Source organism: Tauraco erythrolophus, chromosome Z (assembly GCF_009769465.1).
Source record: "Tauraco erythrolophus isolate bTauEry1 chromosome Z, bTauEry1.pri, whole genome shotgun sequence".
Classification (NCBI taxonomy): Eukaryota; Metazoa; Chordata; class Aves; order Musophagiformes; family Musophagidae; genus Tauraco; species Tauraco erythrolophus.
Window position 1 is genome coordinate 25,162,227 of NC_141496.1, and position 13,330 is coordinate 25,175,556.

Genomic DNA, 13,330 nt, shown 5'->3' on the forward strand with positions numbered 1-13,330 from the left:
CTCTTAGTATGTGCACTCGTGTATGGCTACAAAAGCATGTTCATAAGTAATGATTCTCAGTAAATTACAAGATGGCACTTAACTGGAAAACATTGCAGGAAACTTTTAACACAATTTGGCTTTTTTTCTGGTATATTCTTGGTTCTACTAAATCACAGGAAGAAAAAGTGATTTGAATTAATTTATAAATACATTTTAAAAGAAAGTAGAATTAAGAATAGTCATAAAACCTTTTTTTAAAAAAAACTATCAGTAATATTTTTGCATACAATAGTGCACTGTGCAGTATTTATAAATCAATAAATATCAGGGAAATTGCCACAGTCTTTACTGTTTTCTCATGAGGACAGATAACAAATATGTATTCTGTTTTGAATGACACTAAGAGCAAGAAGGAAATGCACAGGCAGTGGAAGCAAGGACAGGTATCCCGGGAAGAGTACAGGGATGTTGCCCAGTTATGTGGGGATGGGGTCAGGGAGGCTAAGGTATGGCTGCAGCTGAACTTGACAAGGGACACAAAGAATAGTAAGGGCTTCTATAGGTATGTCAGCCAGAAAAGGAAGGTTAAAGAAAGCGTACCCCTCCTGATGAACATGACTGGTAAACTAGTAACAACAGATGAGGAGAAAGCTGAAGTAATCAACAAGTTTTTTACCTCAGCCTTCACTGGCAACCTCTCTCCCCACACCTCTCAAGTGGACAGACCTCAAGGGAGGGACTGGGGGAGCAAAGTCCCTCCCACTGTAAGAGAAAGTCAGATTCAAGACCACCTGAGGAACTTGAACATAGATAAGTCTATGAGACCTGACAAGATGCATATGGCAGTCAGGTGAAGTCCCTGGTGACTGGAAAAAAGGAAATACTGCACTCATTTTTAAAAATGGTAGAAAAGAGAACTCTGGGAATGACCAACCTGTCAGCCTCACCTCTGTGCCTGGGAAGATCACAGAAGACATCCTACTAGAAGCTATGCTGAGACACATGGAGGACAGGGAGATGATTTGAGCCAGTTCACCAAGGGCAAGTCTTGCCTGACCAACCCAGTGGCCTTCTGTGATGGAGTGACTACATCAGAGGACAAGGGAAGAGCTACGGATGTCATCTATCTGGACTTCTACAAGGCCTTTGATGTAATCTCCCACAACATCCTTCTCTCTAAATTGGTGAGATATGGATTTGATGGATGGACTCTTTGGTTGATGAGGAATTGGCTGGATGGTCCCATCCAGAGAGTGGTGGTCAACAGCTCAATGTCCAGATGGAGATCAGTGACGAGTGGTACCCCTCAGAGGTCTGTACTGGGACCAGTATTGTTTAATATCTTCATCAATTACATAAACAGTGGGATTGAGTGCACTCTCATAAATTTGCAGAACACACCAACCTGGGTGAGTAGTGCAGTTGACACACCTGAGGGATGGGATGGCATCTGGAGGGACCTGGACAAGCTCAAGAAATGGGCCCATGTGAACCTCATGAGGTTCAACGAGACCAAGTGCAAGGTCCTGCACATGGGTCAGGGAAACCCCTGATATCAATACAGGCTGGAGGATGAAGAGATTGAGAACAGCCCTGCTGAGAAGGACTTGTGAGTACTGGTGGACAGAAAACTGGATGTGAGTCAGCAATGTGTGCTCACAGCCCAGAAAGCCAACCATGTCCGGGGCTGGATCAAAAGAAGCATGGCCAGCAGGTTGAGGGAATTGATTCTGCTCCTCTACTCTGCTCTGTCAAGACCACACCTGGAGTACCATGTCCAGCTCTGGAATCCTCAGAGTCCTCTGGAAAGACATAGACCTGTTGGACTGGGTCCAGAGGAGGGCCACAAGAATGGTCACAGGGATGGAACGCCTCTCCTATGGCTGAGAGAGAGCTGGGATTGTTCAGCCTGGAGAAGATCTTATGGTGGCCTTTCATAGATTCATAGATTCATAGATTTCTAGGTTGGAAAAGACCTTAGAGATCATTGAGTCCAACCGTCCCTAATCCCCATTAAACCATATCGCTAAATAGATCATCCACCCTATTATTAAACACATCCAGGGATGGGGACTCAACCACCTCTCTGGGCAGCCTATTCCAGTGGCTGACAACCCTTTCAGAGAAGAAATACTTCCTAACATCCAACCTGAATCTCCCCTGACTAAGCTTAAACCCATTTCCTCTTGTTCTATCACCCAACACTAATGTAAAGAGCCCTTCCCCTACCTCCCCACCATCTTTTCTCAAGTATTTGTAGGCTGTAATCAGGTCTCCCCTCAGCCTCCTCTTCTCCAGGCTAAACAGCCCCAACTCCCTCAGCCACTCCTCATAAGTTTTATTTTCCAGCCCCTTGACCAGTTTAGTCGCCCTTCTTTGGACCCGCTCCAGGAGCTCAATATCTCTCTTAAAGCGAGGGGCCCAAAACTGGACACAATATTCCAGGTGCGGCCTCACCAGTGCCGAGTACAGGGGCAGGATCACTTCCCTGCTCCTGCTGGTCACACTATTCTTGATACACGCCAGTATCCCCATTTTTGGCCACCTGGGCACACTGCTGGCTCATATCAAGCCGGTAGTCAACCAACATCCCCAGGTCCTTCTCCGCCAGGCAGCTCTCCAGCCACTCTTCCCCGAGCCTATAGTGATGCTTGGGGTTTTTATACCCCAAGTGAAGGACTCAATGCTTAAGGGAGGCTTATAAGAAAGTCGGGAAACAGACATTTTAGTAGGGCCTGTAGTAATAGGACAAGGGGCAATAAAAGGTGGTAGATTTAGACTAGGTATAAGGAAATAATTTTTTACAATGAGAGTGGTAAAACACTGGAACAGGTTTCCCAGAGAGTTAGGAGATGCCCCATCCCTGGAAACACTCAAGGTCAGGTTGGATGGTGCTCTGACCAACCTGGTCTAACTGAAAATGTCCATGATTACTGCAGAGGAGTTGGACTAGTTGACCTTTAAAGGTCCCTTTCAACCCTAACCATTCTATGATTCCACTATTCTGTGATTCTGTTCACCCATGTGGGTAAAAGTCATAGAAGAGGTGACGGAACATTTGACTGACAGTGTCTAATTGCATTCACCTTCATAAACAGAAAGATTAGCATATGCTGGATACTCCAGAGAATATTATCAATCAGCCTTCAGAATAAGAATCCTAAGGATTACAAATCATTAAAATTCAAGTTCCGAAAGTAAAAAAAAAAAAAACTACAAAAATGACCCTTAAGATTATATCACCCTATTTCCATACCTTTAAAACCACTAAGGCATTTGAGCTTTTTAAATACTTATAAATATTTATTGTTTTAAAAAAAAGTGTTCAAATTTACCTAGGTAGTCTAGGAACAGCCGAACAGCCTTGACTCTGGCCTCTTTATTCTCTGTGTCTTTTATAAAGATGCATTCAAGAAATGAAGTTAGGGGACAGGGAATTAAATTCATAGGTGACCACTGACAGGTTAGATGTTTTGTATTACGGAAGATAGTTTTCAATTATGTGACAATATGACATTACCATGTCTTTTCACCCTTCATCCACCATGCAAGTTGATTAACAAATGAAGTTTAGGTTTTACATAGCCCTTTCTTACTCTGGACCAAATTGTTATCACTATTAAAGTGGTGACAATCTGGATGAATTACGCTAAATCAACTGAATTATTTCAGAATCACACCAACATATTTAAAAGAAAATTGTCCCTGAAGAAGGAAATTTTTTTATGACTTTTCTAGCAATCCGAAATGTATAGTAAAGGAAGCAGGGCTCACGTAAAGCAAATTGAACATAGTCCTGCAGATGAGATGGCAACGCTAAGAGAACAGGGATGGAAAATTAATTTATGGACTGGATTTTCCAGCACAGTACACTTCTTGTCAACGCAACACCATTCTTGCCTGAAAGGCAGCCTTACCAACATCATACCGGGGAAATGAGGATCTTGGTAGCAGGATTGCAGACAAGCACTCCCCCGTGGCAGCACAGCAGGTAAAAGAGATTGCCAAAACAAATGAGAATATCTCTGCCCTGGTGCCCTGCAATCTACATATGGTCAGTCACTTGGGACTTGTATCTACCTTAGGGCTGCCCTAACTCCGCACAGAGAGAACTGCAGTAAGAAGAACTGCAGCAGGACTAGGCAAATGAAATGGAGTTATTTGCATTGCATGAAATTCTTCCCTGCACCTCTCCTAGGATCGACTGTATTTTTCTTTTTTCATGATTTCTAGGAAGTACATATTGGAAACAACTGCTTTCATTTTTTTTTCTAATATATTCCTGGAAATGTGCCCACCTCTGTTTAATATAGCCTGAAGAAATGAGGAATGTATCCCATGGAAATAATAGCAGGAGGCACTGCAGTTAAAAGCTTTGTTGTTAGTCATACACAGGAGGTGGCAAAATAAGGAATGTAGTTCTGACATTAAAATTTACATTATCTGAACAACGTTGTAGGCTTCTAGTTTCAATTTTAAAAACATCTTTCAGATTTAATCTTCTAAGCATTTAGATATTTTTTTCCTTTTGCTACCAGTCCTTTATGTCAATTGTCAAATGACCTTTCCATTCTTCTTGGTGCTGGTGTCATTTACGCTTTCAAACTCTTCTGCCTTTAATACCAACATAGGTGAACTGGATTGGAGTGTAATAAATGGATCCACCAGTGTCATGGTTTGATGTGGAGGGGGGAGGTCCGGGTGGCAGAAGCTGCCCATCAGACCGGACTCCCATCCCCCTTGGGGCTTGAGCCAATTGGCACCTCTGCGAATTGCCTTATTTACGTTGGGACAAAGGAACCGGAAAGGTGCGCCCTCTGCCCAGGAACGAGGAGAAGGGAGGGGGGCGCTGCCCCCTGCTCCCTGACGCCTGGCCAGGCAGTGGCCCAGGCCGGGCCGGTGCCACCCGCTGAGGATGGCAGCAGCAGAGCTGCTTGGGGAACTCGGGGAGAGCCCTGCTCCCGGGGTGCCTGCTGGGCTGAGTTCACCCAGAGAGGACTAAGATCTGAGAGAAACGGCCACACTGACACCAGGTCAGTGAAGATGGAACGAGACGAGGTGTCCTGGAGCTGAGTTTCCCTTGCAAGCGGTGGCGAGACAGCAAGAGGCCCCCTTGCAGCCAGGCGGTCCCGGGGGAGCAGAGACTCACTCACAGCCCGTAAAGGATCCATGTCGAGAAGAGATGCCAGAGCCTGAGGACGGTATGCATCTAGAGTCTGTGGGATGACCCACGTCGAAGAAGAGATGCCAGAGCCTGAGTATAGTACGCATCTAAAGTCCGTGGGACAATCCCCATCGATGGGGAGGTGTTTTGTTTAGAGGAGATGCCTGAGCCTGAGACTATTGTGAATTATATGCACAGGTCAAGACGCATTTACACATTTGCACATTTAACGTCTATATGAGACCTGTGCGGGAGCGAGTGGCAATAACTCCCTAAGAATCTGAGACTGTGGTAAAGCCCGCACTGGAGCAATCCGATGGGGTAAGGATTGCATCCTGCGGGTAGGACTCACACTGGAAAAGTTTGTGGATTTTCCTTGTGAGTAGAGGATCCACTGGAGCAAGGGACAATGGTGTAAGGACTTCTCCTCCTTTAAGAGAAGCGGCAGTAACAACATGGAATGAACTGACCTGCACTCGCCCATTCCCTTCCCCCTGCGCCGCTTGGGGGAGGAGGTAGAGCGGGGAAGAAAAGGCAAAGGGGGGTGGAGAGGTGTTGGTTTTAAGATCTGGCCTCGTTTTCTTTTTATCCTTTTAAGTAACTGGTTTTGCTTGTCTTTATCCTTTTAAGTAGCTGTTAATAAATTGTTTTGCTTTAAGAAAGCCGAGTCTGTTTTGCCCAGGACCGTGGCTGGTGGGTGCTTCCTCTGTTCTTGTCTCGAGCCTCAGTCCTTTTATTATATTTTTCTCCTCTTCACTTTACTGGAGTGGGAGACCGGCTGCATGGAGTTTAGTTGCCGGATCGGCCTAAAACCACAACAACCAGGGACTAAATATTGAGAAGGTGACATTTTCAGAGGGAAAACATATTTTTGAGGGTGCATATCCCTTTTAATTAGGTAGCCCTTCCCTTCTGAGTTGTTAGCTTTTCTTTAGCGTTTACGCGTACAAATCACAGGAGTCCCTCCTAGCTCTGTGATGTCTCTGGAGACGTGCAAAGGGAATACAGAACTGCTAGTGACTTGCCATTAAACTGGAACCACCAAGTAAGGGGCATTTCTCAGAGGACTGGAGCTAGGACATCCATTGCTTTCTGTGATTCACTTGTTTCCTGAAATAGTGGGTACCTAAGCCTAAATATAGTTTAAACTGCTTTAAGGCATTAGCTAAAAAAAGCACCTCATATCTGAGTTATTTGTTACATAACCTCACTGAAGCCTCAGCAAATGCATCTAGTTTGACATTTTCTCTGTGTGCTCATGATATCCATGCCATGAATTTTATTTGCGGTAAAGCTGTGTGTCTGTCTGCTCGTCTTGCTAATGAATATCTCCTAGGAGTAGTTCAATATTCCACCAGCTAAACCTCATAAAACAACCCATTCACAGAGACTAGTCTAGTTTACACATTTTTCTTGCCTTGCCATGTGCTTCTCCCATACTCTGAGATGAAGGGTAGACAGGGAAGCTCCGCATATAGGGCTGCTATAGCGTGGGGCTACTTAACAGTTTGAGTGCTGTTCCCAGGCCAAAGTTAGATCATAGGACTAGGGCTGTGATGATGCTCAAACCAACAGGTGATCCTAATTCCTGGTGTCAGGAAACAGCAAAGCAGCAAAGCCAGTTCAGGGAAACACTGTGACCCAGCTGCATGCTCAACCCATGTCTCAGGATGACAGACTGGGACTGCCAGGGAGATACTTCTCCTCTGTGACCCCCTCCCAGAGGTCTCCTCCCCTCAGCTCTCTACAGTAGCAGTCTGTTTCCTGGCTCCAGGCCTCACAGAGACTTTGCTGTGCTATGCCGGAGTTAGGCAGTTGTTTCTCCCTGTCCCCTTCCTGCTTTGTACCATCACAAAAAGAATATATCATGTTTCCAGTAGGTGCAATTAGAAATAAAAAACGGAAGAGTAGTCTTGCATAAATTTTTAATATTTCCAATAATTCAGAATAAACATAAGCACAGATGTTTCTGTTCCTGGAGGAAGGGTACAGCTGATTAAAGACTCCAAGTAGCCTCCTCATCATTTGAGAAATCAATGCAGGATGAAATTCTGAAAGGTGCAGTTCACACTCAATAAACCTATTAATTGTGATTGGCAAATTAGACAGCATTTTAATCGTCCTAATATCCATCCAAAGATTTTTGTGGCACTCTATTTTTTGGTTAATGCAATCAGGAAACTTGAAAGAATTAGTTAGCAGAAGCATTCACAGTGTAGGAACTAGTAATTGAAGACTTGAGAAAGACATGAAGAGAGACCAGGCTATCCGAAGAATGATTTACAAGTCTGTTGCAGTATGTCCCCATATTATACTTGCAGACAAACAAGGAATTATCCTTTACAAAAATGCAGTGTTTAACATTTATATGAGATTCTGAATGAGCTCACTGAAGCTTCTTTTCTTTCTCTCAGATCATTGGAGGCAATATAACTTCCTTCAATATCTACTATAGAAAGTGAAGTGGTTAATACAGACTTTGCCTTTTAATTAACTTGCACAGGAAGTTTTCCAAAGTACAAATGCTGGGTCTGCATGAGCACTGAATGCACACATCCACCCAATACTGTGTGTGCAGTCAGTCTTCATATGAGCCAATGCAGCCAGCATTTTTGCTCTCATTTGTGAATGCGAATGCACTGCCTTATGGATGTGTCTTTCTGACACCCAGGGATTAGATTTGGGAACATTCATTGGATATCTCTCTTTCTCTTTAATAAATGCAAATTTTAAATTTATCAGAGAAGAGATATTCTTCTGATTTATAAAGGGCTTCTGTAAATTCAGTGCTCCATAATTATGAATTCATTAAATCATTTCAATGCCTGGCCTTTCTCTAATGCAACTGATCCTGCTTGTTCTGCTTATGTAGATCAGTTCCATGGTAGAAACAACACTGTCATCCTTAGTATTGTTTGTGGTGGCAGAAAATTCCAGCTCAGAACAGTCAAATTTTGAAGTCCTTCAGGACTTTGAAAATGGCGTAGAATCACTGAGTCTGCCTAGGAGATGTCAGGGACTGCACAACCATATCAGTGCTCCATCCCAGAAGCTTCCTAAGATATTCTTACTGAGGAGAGTCCACAGATACATCTCCGTATTGCTTGCCAGCAACAGATATGAATTCCCACCATATTCCAGCTACTTGCCTTCTCCAGAGACTTGTACGTAAATACCTGCCTTGCCATGCTTTTATTTATTTGTGCCTTTGGTGCACATATGCGCCTCCTATGAGCAACTGACATCGTCTACCTGGACTTATCCAAAGAATTTGATACTGTCCCACACGACATCCTTATCTCTAAACTGGAAAGACGTGGTTTTGATGGATGGACCACTCGGTGGATAAGGAATTGGCTGGATGGTCGCTCTCAAAGAGTTATGGTCAACGGTTCAATGTTCACGTGGAGGCCAGTGATGAGTGGTGTTCCTCAGGGGTCGGTACAGGGACCAGTGTTATTTAACGTCTTTGTTGGAGACATGGACAGTGGGATTGAGTGCACCCTCAGCAAGTTTGCAGATGACACCAAGTTGTGTGGTGTTGTGGACACGCTGGAGGGAATGGGTGCCATCCAGAGGGACCTTGACAGGCTTGAGAGGTGGGCCTGTGAAATCTCATGAAGTGCAACAAGGCCAAGTGCAAGGTCCTTTTTGTGGTTTGGGTCAATCCCAAGCACAAGTACAGGCTGGGAGGAGAATGGATTGAAAGCAGCCCTGAGGAAAAGGACTTGGGAGTGCTGGTACATGAGAAGCTCAACATGAGCCAGCAATGTGCGCTGGCAGCCCAGAAAAACAACCGTATCTTGGGTTGCATCAGAAGGAGCGTGGCCAGCAGGAAGAAGGAGGTGATTCTGCCCCTCTACTCTTCTCTCGTGAGACCCCACATGGAATACTGCACTCAACTCTGAAGTCCCCAGCACAAGAAGGATATGGAGCTGTTGGAGCAGGTCCAGAGGAGGGCCACGAAGATGATCCGAGGGCTGGAACACCTCTGCTATGAAGACAGGCTGAGAGAGTTGGGACTGTTCAGCCTGGAGAAGAGAAGGCTCCAGGGTGAACTTATCGCAGCTTTCCAGTACTTCAAGGGGGCCTACAGGAAATCTGGAGAGGGACTTTTTACAAGGGCTTGTAGTGATAGGACAAGGGGTAATGGCTTTAAACTGAAAGAAGGTAGATTTAGATTAGATATAAGGAAGAAATTTTTCACACAGAGGGTGGTGAGACACTGGAACAGGTTGCCCAGAGAAGTTGTAGTTGCCTCATCCCTGGAAGTTGTAGATGCCTCATCCCTGGAAATTGTAGATGCCTCATCCCTGTAGATGCCTCATCCCTGGATGAGGCTTTGGGCAGCCTGGTGTAGTGGAGGGTTTCCCTGCCCATGACAGGGAGGTTGGAACTAGATGATCTTTGAGGTCCCTTCCAACTCTAGCCATTCTGTGATTCTATGATTCTATGATTCTATGATCCTAATCAGCTCCACCAAAAGTTGTCTCTTGAACTGTGGGTACACCAGCAAGTGATTCACAATGCAGGGATTTTGCCCTGCAACTCTTATCGACACTATCTGAGCTACTCCTGTGCTATAGACAACAATTTCCCAGCTTTCAGTCACGCACCTTCTACTGGCACACTTTCTCTGAGTAAGCCTCCTGTGACCAGAAGTGTGCTGCAAAATAGCATAATAGAAACAGAAACAGCAAGAGCTGCCTCCAAGCTCAGGCAGCCAAAAGGTACTAAAAAGAACTCATTATGGAGATGCAAAGCAGTTAAAGATGCTGCAAGAACTTTAGGAAATTCAAAAAGTGCTTGAGGCAGACTTAACTACACATTAGAAGTTTTGTTCAAAATAAGAGATGTTAACCAAGGCTTGTATCTCTATAAATGTTAAGTTTTTGGGTTTTTTTTAATGAAGTCCCCTGATTTTCAGACACCTGAGGAATCATCTGAACATGATTTCTAAACGTGCATCCTCTTCAGCCATTAGATAACATCCTTCAGTTTAAGCTCATTAGGGTTAAATGATCACTGTTTACCTTTTTTCTCTAAACAACTGCCTCTTTTGGGAATGCTACATCTGTGAAGTCATTAACACAGTAATAGTAATATGTCTGTGAGATGGATGAGCCAAGCGAGCTATTCTCCTTCTTACAAGTTCCTCTCCTTGTAACGGCGATAAGTAACATAGGTTTGGTTCTCCCGTCAACAGAACAATGCTAAACAACATGACAAACCTCAGTCATCATCTAAAGGGATGTTACTTTTCCAATGTGAAGTCTTAAGCCATAATTACATACATATTTAAATACCAAAAGATCTGGGACGTGAACTAGGATTTTTGAAAGCAAACAGATAACTAATGACAGATTTTGTTCTGGATTCCTAGTTCATCTGTTCTCATGATATCTAAAACCTGAGGCACACATCTACTTCTTTAGACACTGAGATACTAGTAAAAAATGTACATGGCTTTCCACATCAAGTACCAGACTGACAGTGTCATATGGTGAATCATGCAGTCTTTTTGATTTTAATATGGCTATTATGGATGCTCCATAGGTATATGTACCTGAAGCGTTTTTAAATGTTTCTCAGGGTCTAACCTTAGGTGTCCATATCTCAGCTCCCTGATACAATAGCAAAGGAAACGTTAACATTTTCCACTTTCAGCTTCTGCCTTCCTATGAATAATTTTAGAACTTTGAAAAGTCTTTTATCCCAAAACTACACATATGCCTTCTCCAACAGACCAAGAGTTATTTGGGGTTTTCATTGCACCTCAATTAATTGAATCTGAATTGACTTATCAGTGCCTGCTGACAACTCTGTAGTTACATTCATCATATATGACTAATACTGTAATAAGTTCACTGTTCTGCACTTTCTTCTCTTATTCATCTCTTCCTAAGCACTGAAGATGTTTGCAATACACTTGATACCTATCAGTTTAAAGGACACCAAACACATTCACTTGTGAATTGTTTGTTAATTGTGAATGCAAGTGGAAGTTACAGCAGCTACTTGCAAAGCCCTTGAAATGGTGTCCTTGTTTTGGGCTACTTTCTGTGACAGGGGTCATGGAAGCAGTAAAACTGGGAAAAAAAAAAAAAAAATGTCTTGATGAAAATATTCTAAGGAGAATAAAACATTTGATAAATCTTTACAGTTTACTGAAAAGTTACTCCCCCTGCTCTCTCCTGGTCAAGAACTGAAGAAGGTCTAAGGTGAAGGAAGAGAAAACTCAATTTTCTGGCAGGAGAAGGGACTTCCAAGGCTGCGAGGCTCTCTTACTGCTAGGGCCCAAAGCAGCAGGAGCTTGTGGATGTCAAGGAACTGACTTACAACTGACAGTTCTGTCAAGGAATTAATATATTATGAGAATTTTAAGTTAAATCTCAACTTTCTTAAGTAGGAAAAAGCAGGATCAGCAATGATTAAGCAGCATATGCAGCTGAAGAGCCTTAATGCAGGGAGGCAGGGCGGATGTGAGGCTCCTGACTCCTAGCTGGGGAGGCCCCTCTGAAATATGAGCCCCAGCCGCTGTCCCTGCAGGGAAAGCTGAGGGACTCAACAGGTACAAAAGACTTCTCTGATTCAAAAGTCTCCACAGGCACTGGCTGAAGCTGAATCCTCCCTGGCCCGGGGAATATTAAAATCCCTGCCTTTTGCAGGGGAAGCAGGATGGGTTTGCCTTGCTGATGGAGGTGATCAGCAGGGGCTATTGCAGGTACACTTCAACGTTTTCACCGAGCAGGAATTTGAAGACTGGTAGGAGCATATATGCTGCTGCTGGCTGTAGAGCAGCTCATTTTGGTCAAAGGCTGCACTTATTATCTATCCATCATCAGTATTCGTTCCCTAAGTATATAACTAATATATTCATAACCTAATTCCATAACATTACACCATAATTATTTGTATCTAATACTGCATCTATGTAAAACACATATCTGAAGACCTTAGTGACTGAACACCGAGGACCTTATGACTAAGTTTTGAGCATCTTGTCATCCAGCCCATTGTTATAAAGTCAGAACCCTTTACTAGAGGACAACAGGAGATTAGGAAAGCAACCCAAACCTCTGGCTGACAAGACTGGACATGCAACATCAAATCAGTGATTTTTCTGTTTATAATTCCAGAGCTGAACCAGGTATTTTACTATAGCTAAAATATCTAAATGTGGATTTTTAAATAGTAGATAAAGATTTCTATTTCAGCAGACTATAAAAATATTTGCAAATAATTGTGCCAGAATCAGTTTCCATGAAAGAACAAAGATGCACACACACCGGAAAGCGACAGGAAAGATGGTCCAGCAATTAGGCCGTCAGCTAAATAAGAGGATTGTTTCTTAGTTCTGCACTTTCGTATTTAGTGAGTGACTCAAGGACGGTGTTTCCTCCACGTTCACCCTTTTCAGAGTGCTGTAGCTGGCTTTCCCATTCTGTGCACAAGTCCTAGGCAAGGTAATCTAGTGAGTGTGCAGACCTTCCACCATATGCGTTGTAACTGCTCTGAACACCACATTTAAGATAGGGACTGCCTGACAGTGCGGATTTCTCAACTTTGTTGGAGTTTTGTTCAGTCATCCCTGCCTTCTTCTCTTCTCTGTACTGTCTGAGGTGGGAGAAGTCCTCAAGTGCTGTTGTGATTGAGGCAAGCAGTCCTGAACTCAATGGCTTACTTACACAGGAGCTGATTGGGCTGAAAATTGTATAATTAATTTATAATGAAAACAAGACTGGAAGCTTAACCATAGAACAGTGGTGGCTATCCTGACAAAGTAATTAGTTTTATCTCAAAAATCCCTTTGAAAAAACTTACTCATAAAGAAATTTTTATAATTGTAGTGTGGTAACACTAGCAAGGAACCTACAAAACTGAAAGAATAGTAATTTCATTTGCAGGCCTGGATATTATTACATTCAACTTTGATGCCTGAAGCACAACCTAATTACACAGATTTTTTGGACCGAGCCTCTTCAGTTTGTACGTTTTTGTCAATTCAAATCAATTTAGCACACTGTCTCCAGAGCCCTTGAAAACCCCATGGCTCTCATACCCAGTTTCTGTGGCAAGGGCTGAAAAACTCCAGTCAGGTTTCCTAAGCAGCGAATCCCCTGGAATGTTTTCACACCAGTTTTTAATGGCTTAGTCCATGACTGCTTGCTCAGTTCTCCCAGC

At 43.5% G+C, this 13,330-nt stretch overlaps 1 protein-coding gene across 1 annotated transcript; it reads right to left on the reverse strand.

The window, feature by feature from the left end:
- Positions 1-1,268: 1,268 nt before the first annotated feature.
- On the reverse strand, positions 1,269-1,920 carry LOC147526339 (uncharacterized). The gene is given in 2 exon segments (XM_086629296.1): positions 1,269-1,748; positions 1,750-1,920. Coding segments are annotated over 2 exon segments (651 nt in total).
- Between the last annotated feature and the right edge of the window lie 11,410 nt (positions 1,921-13,330).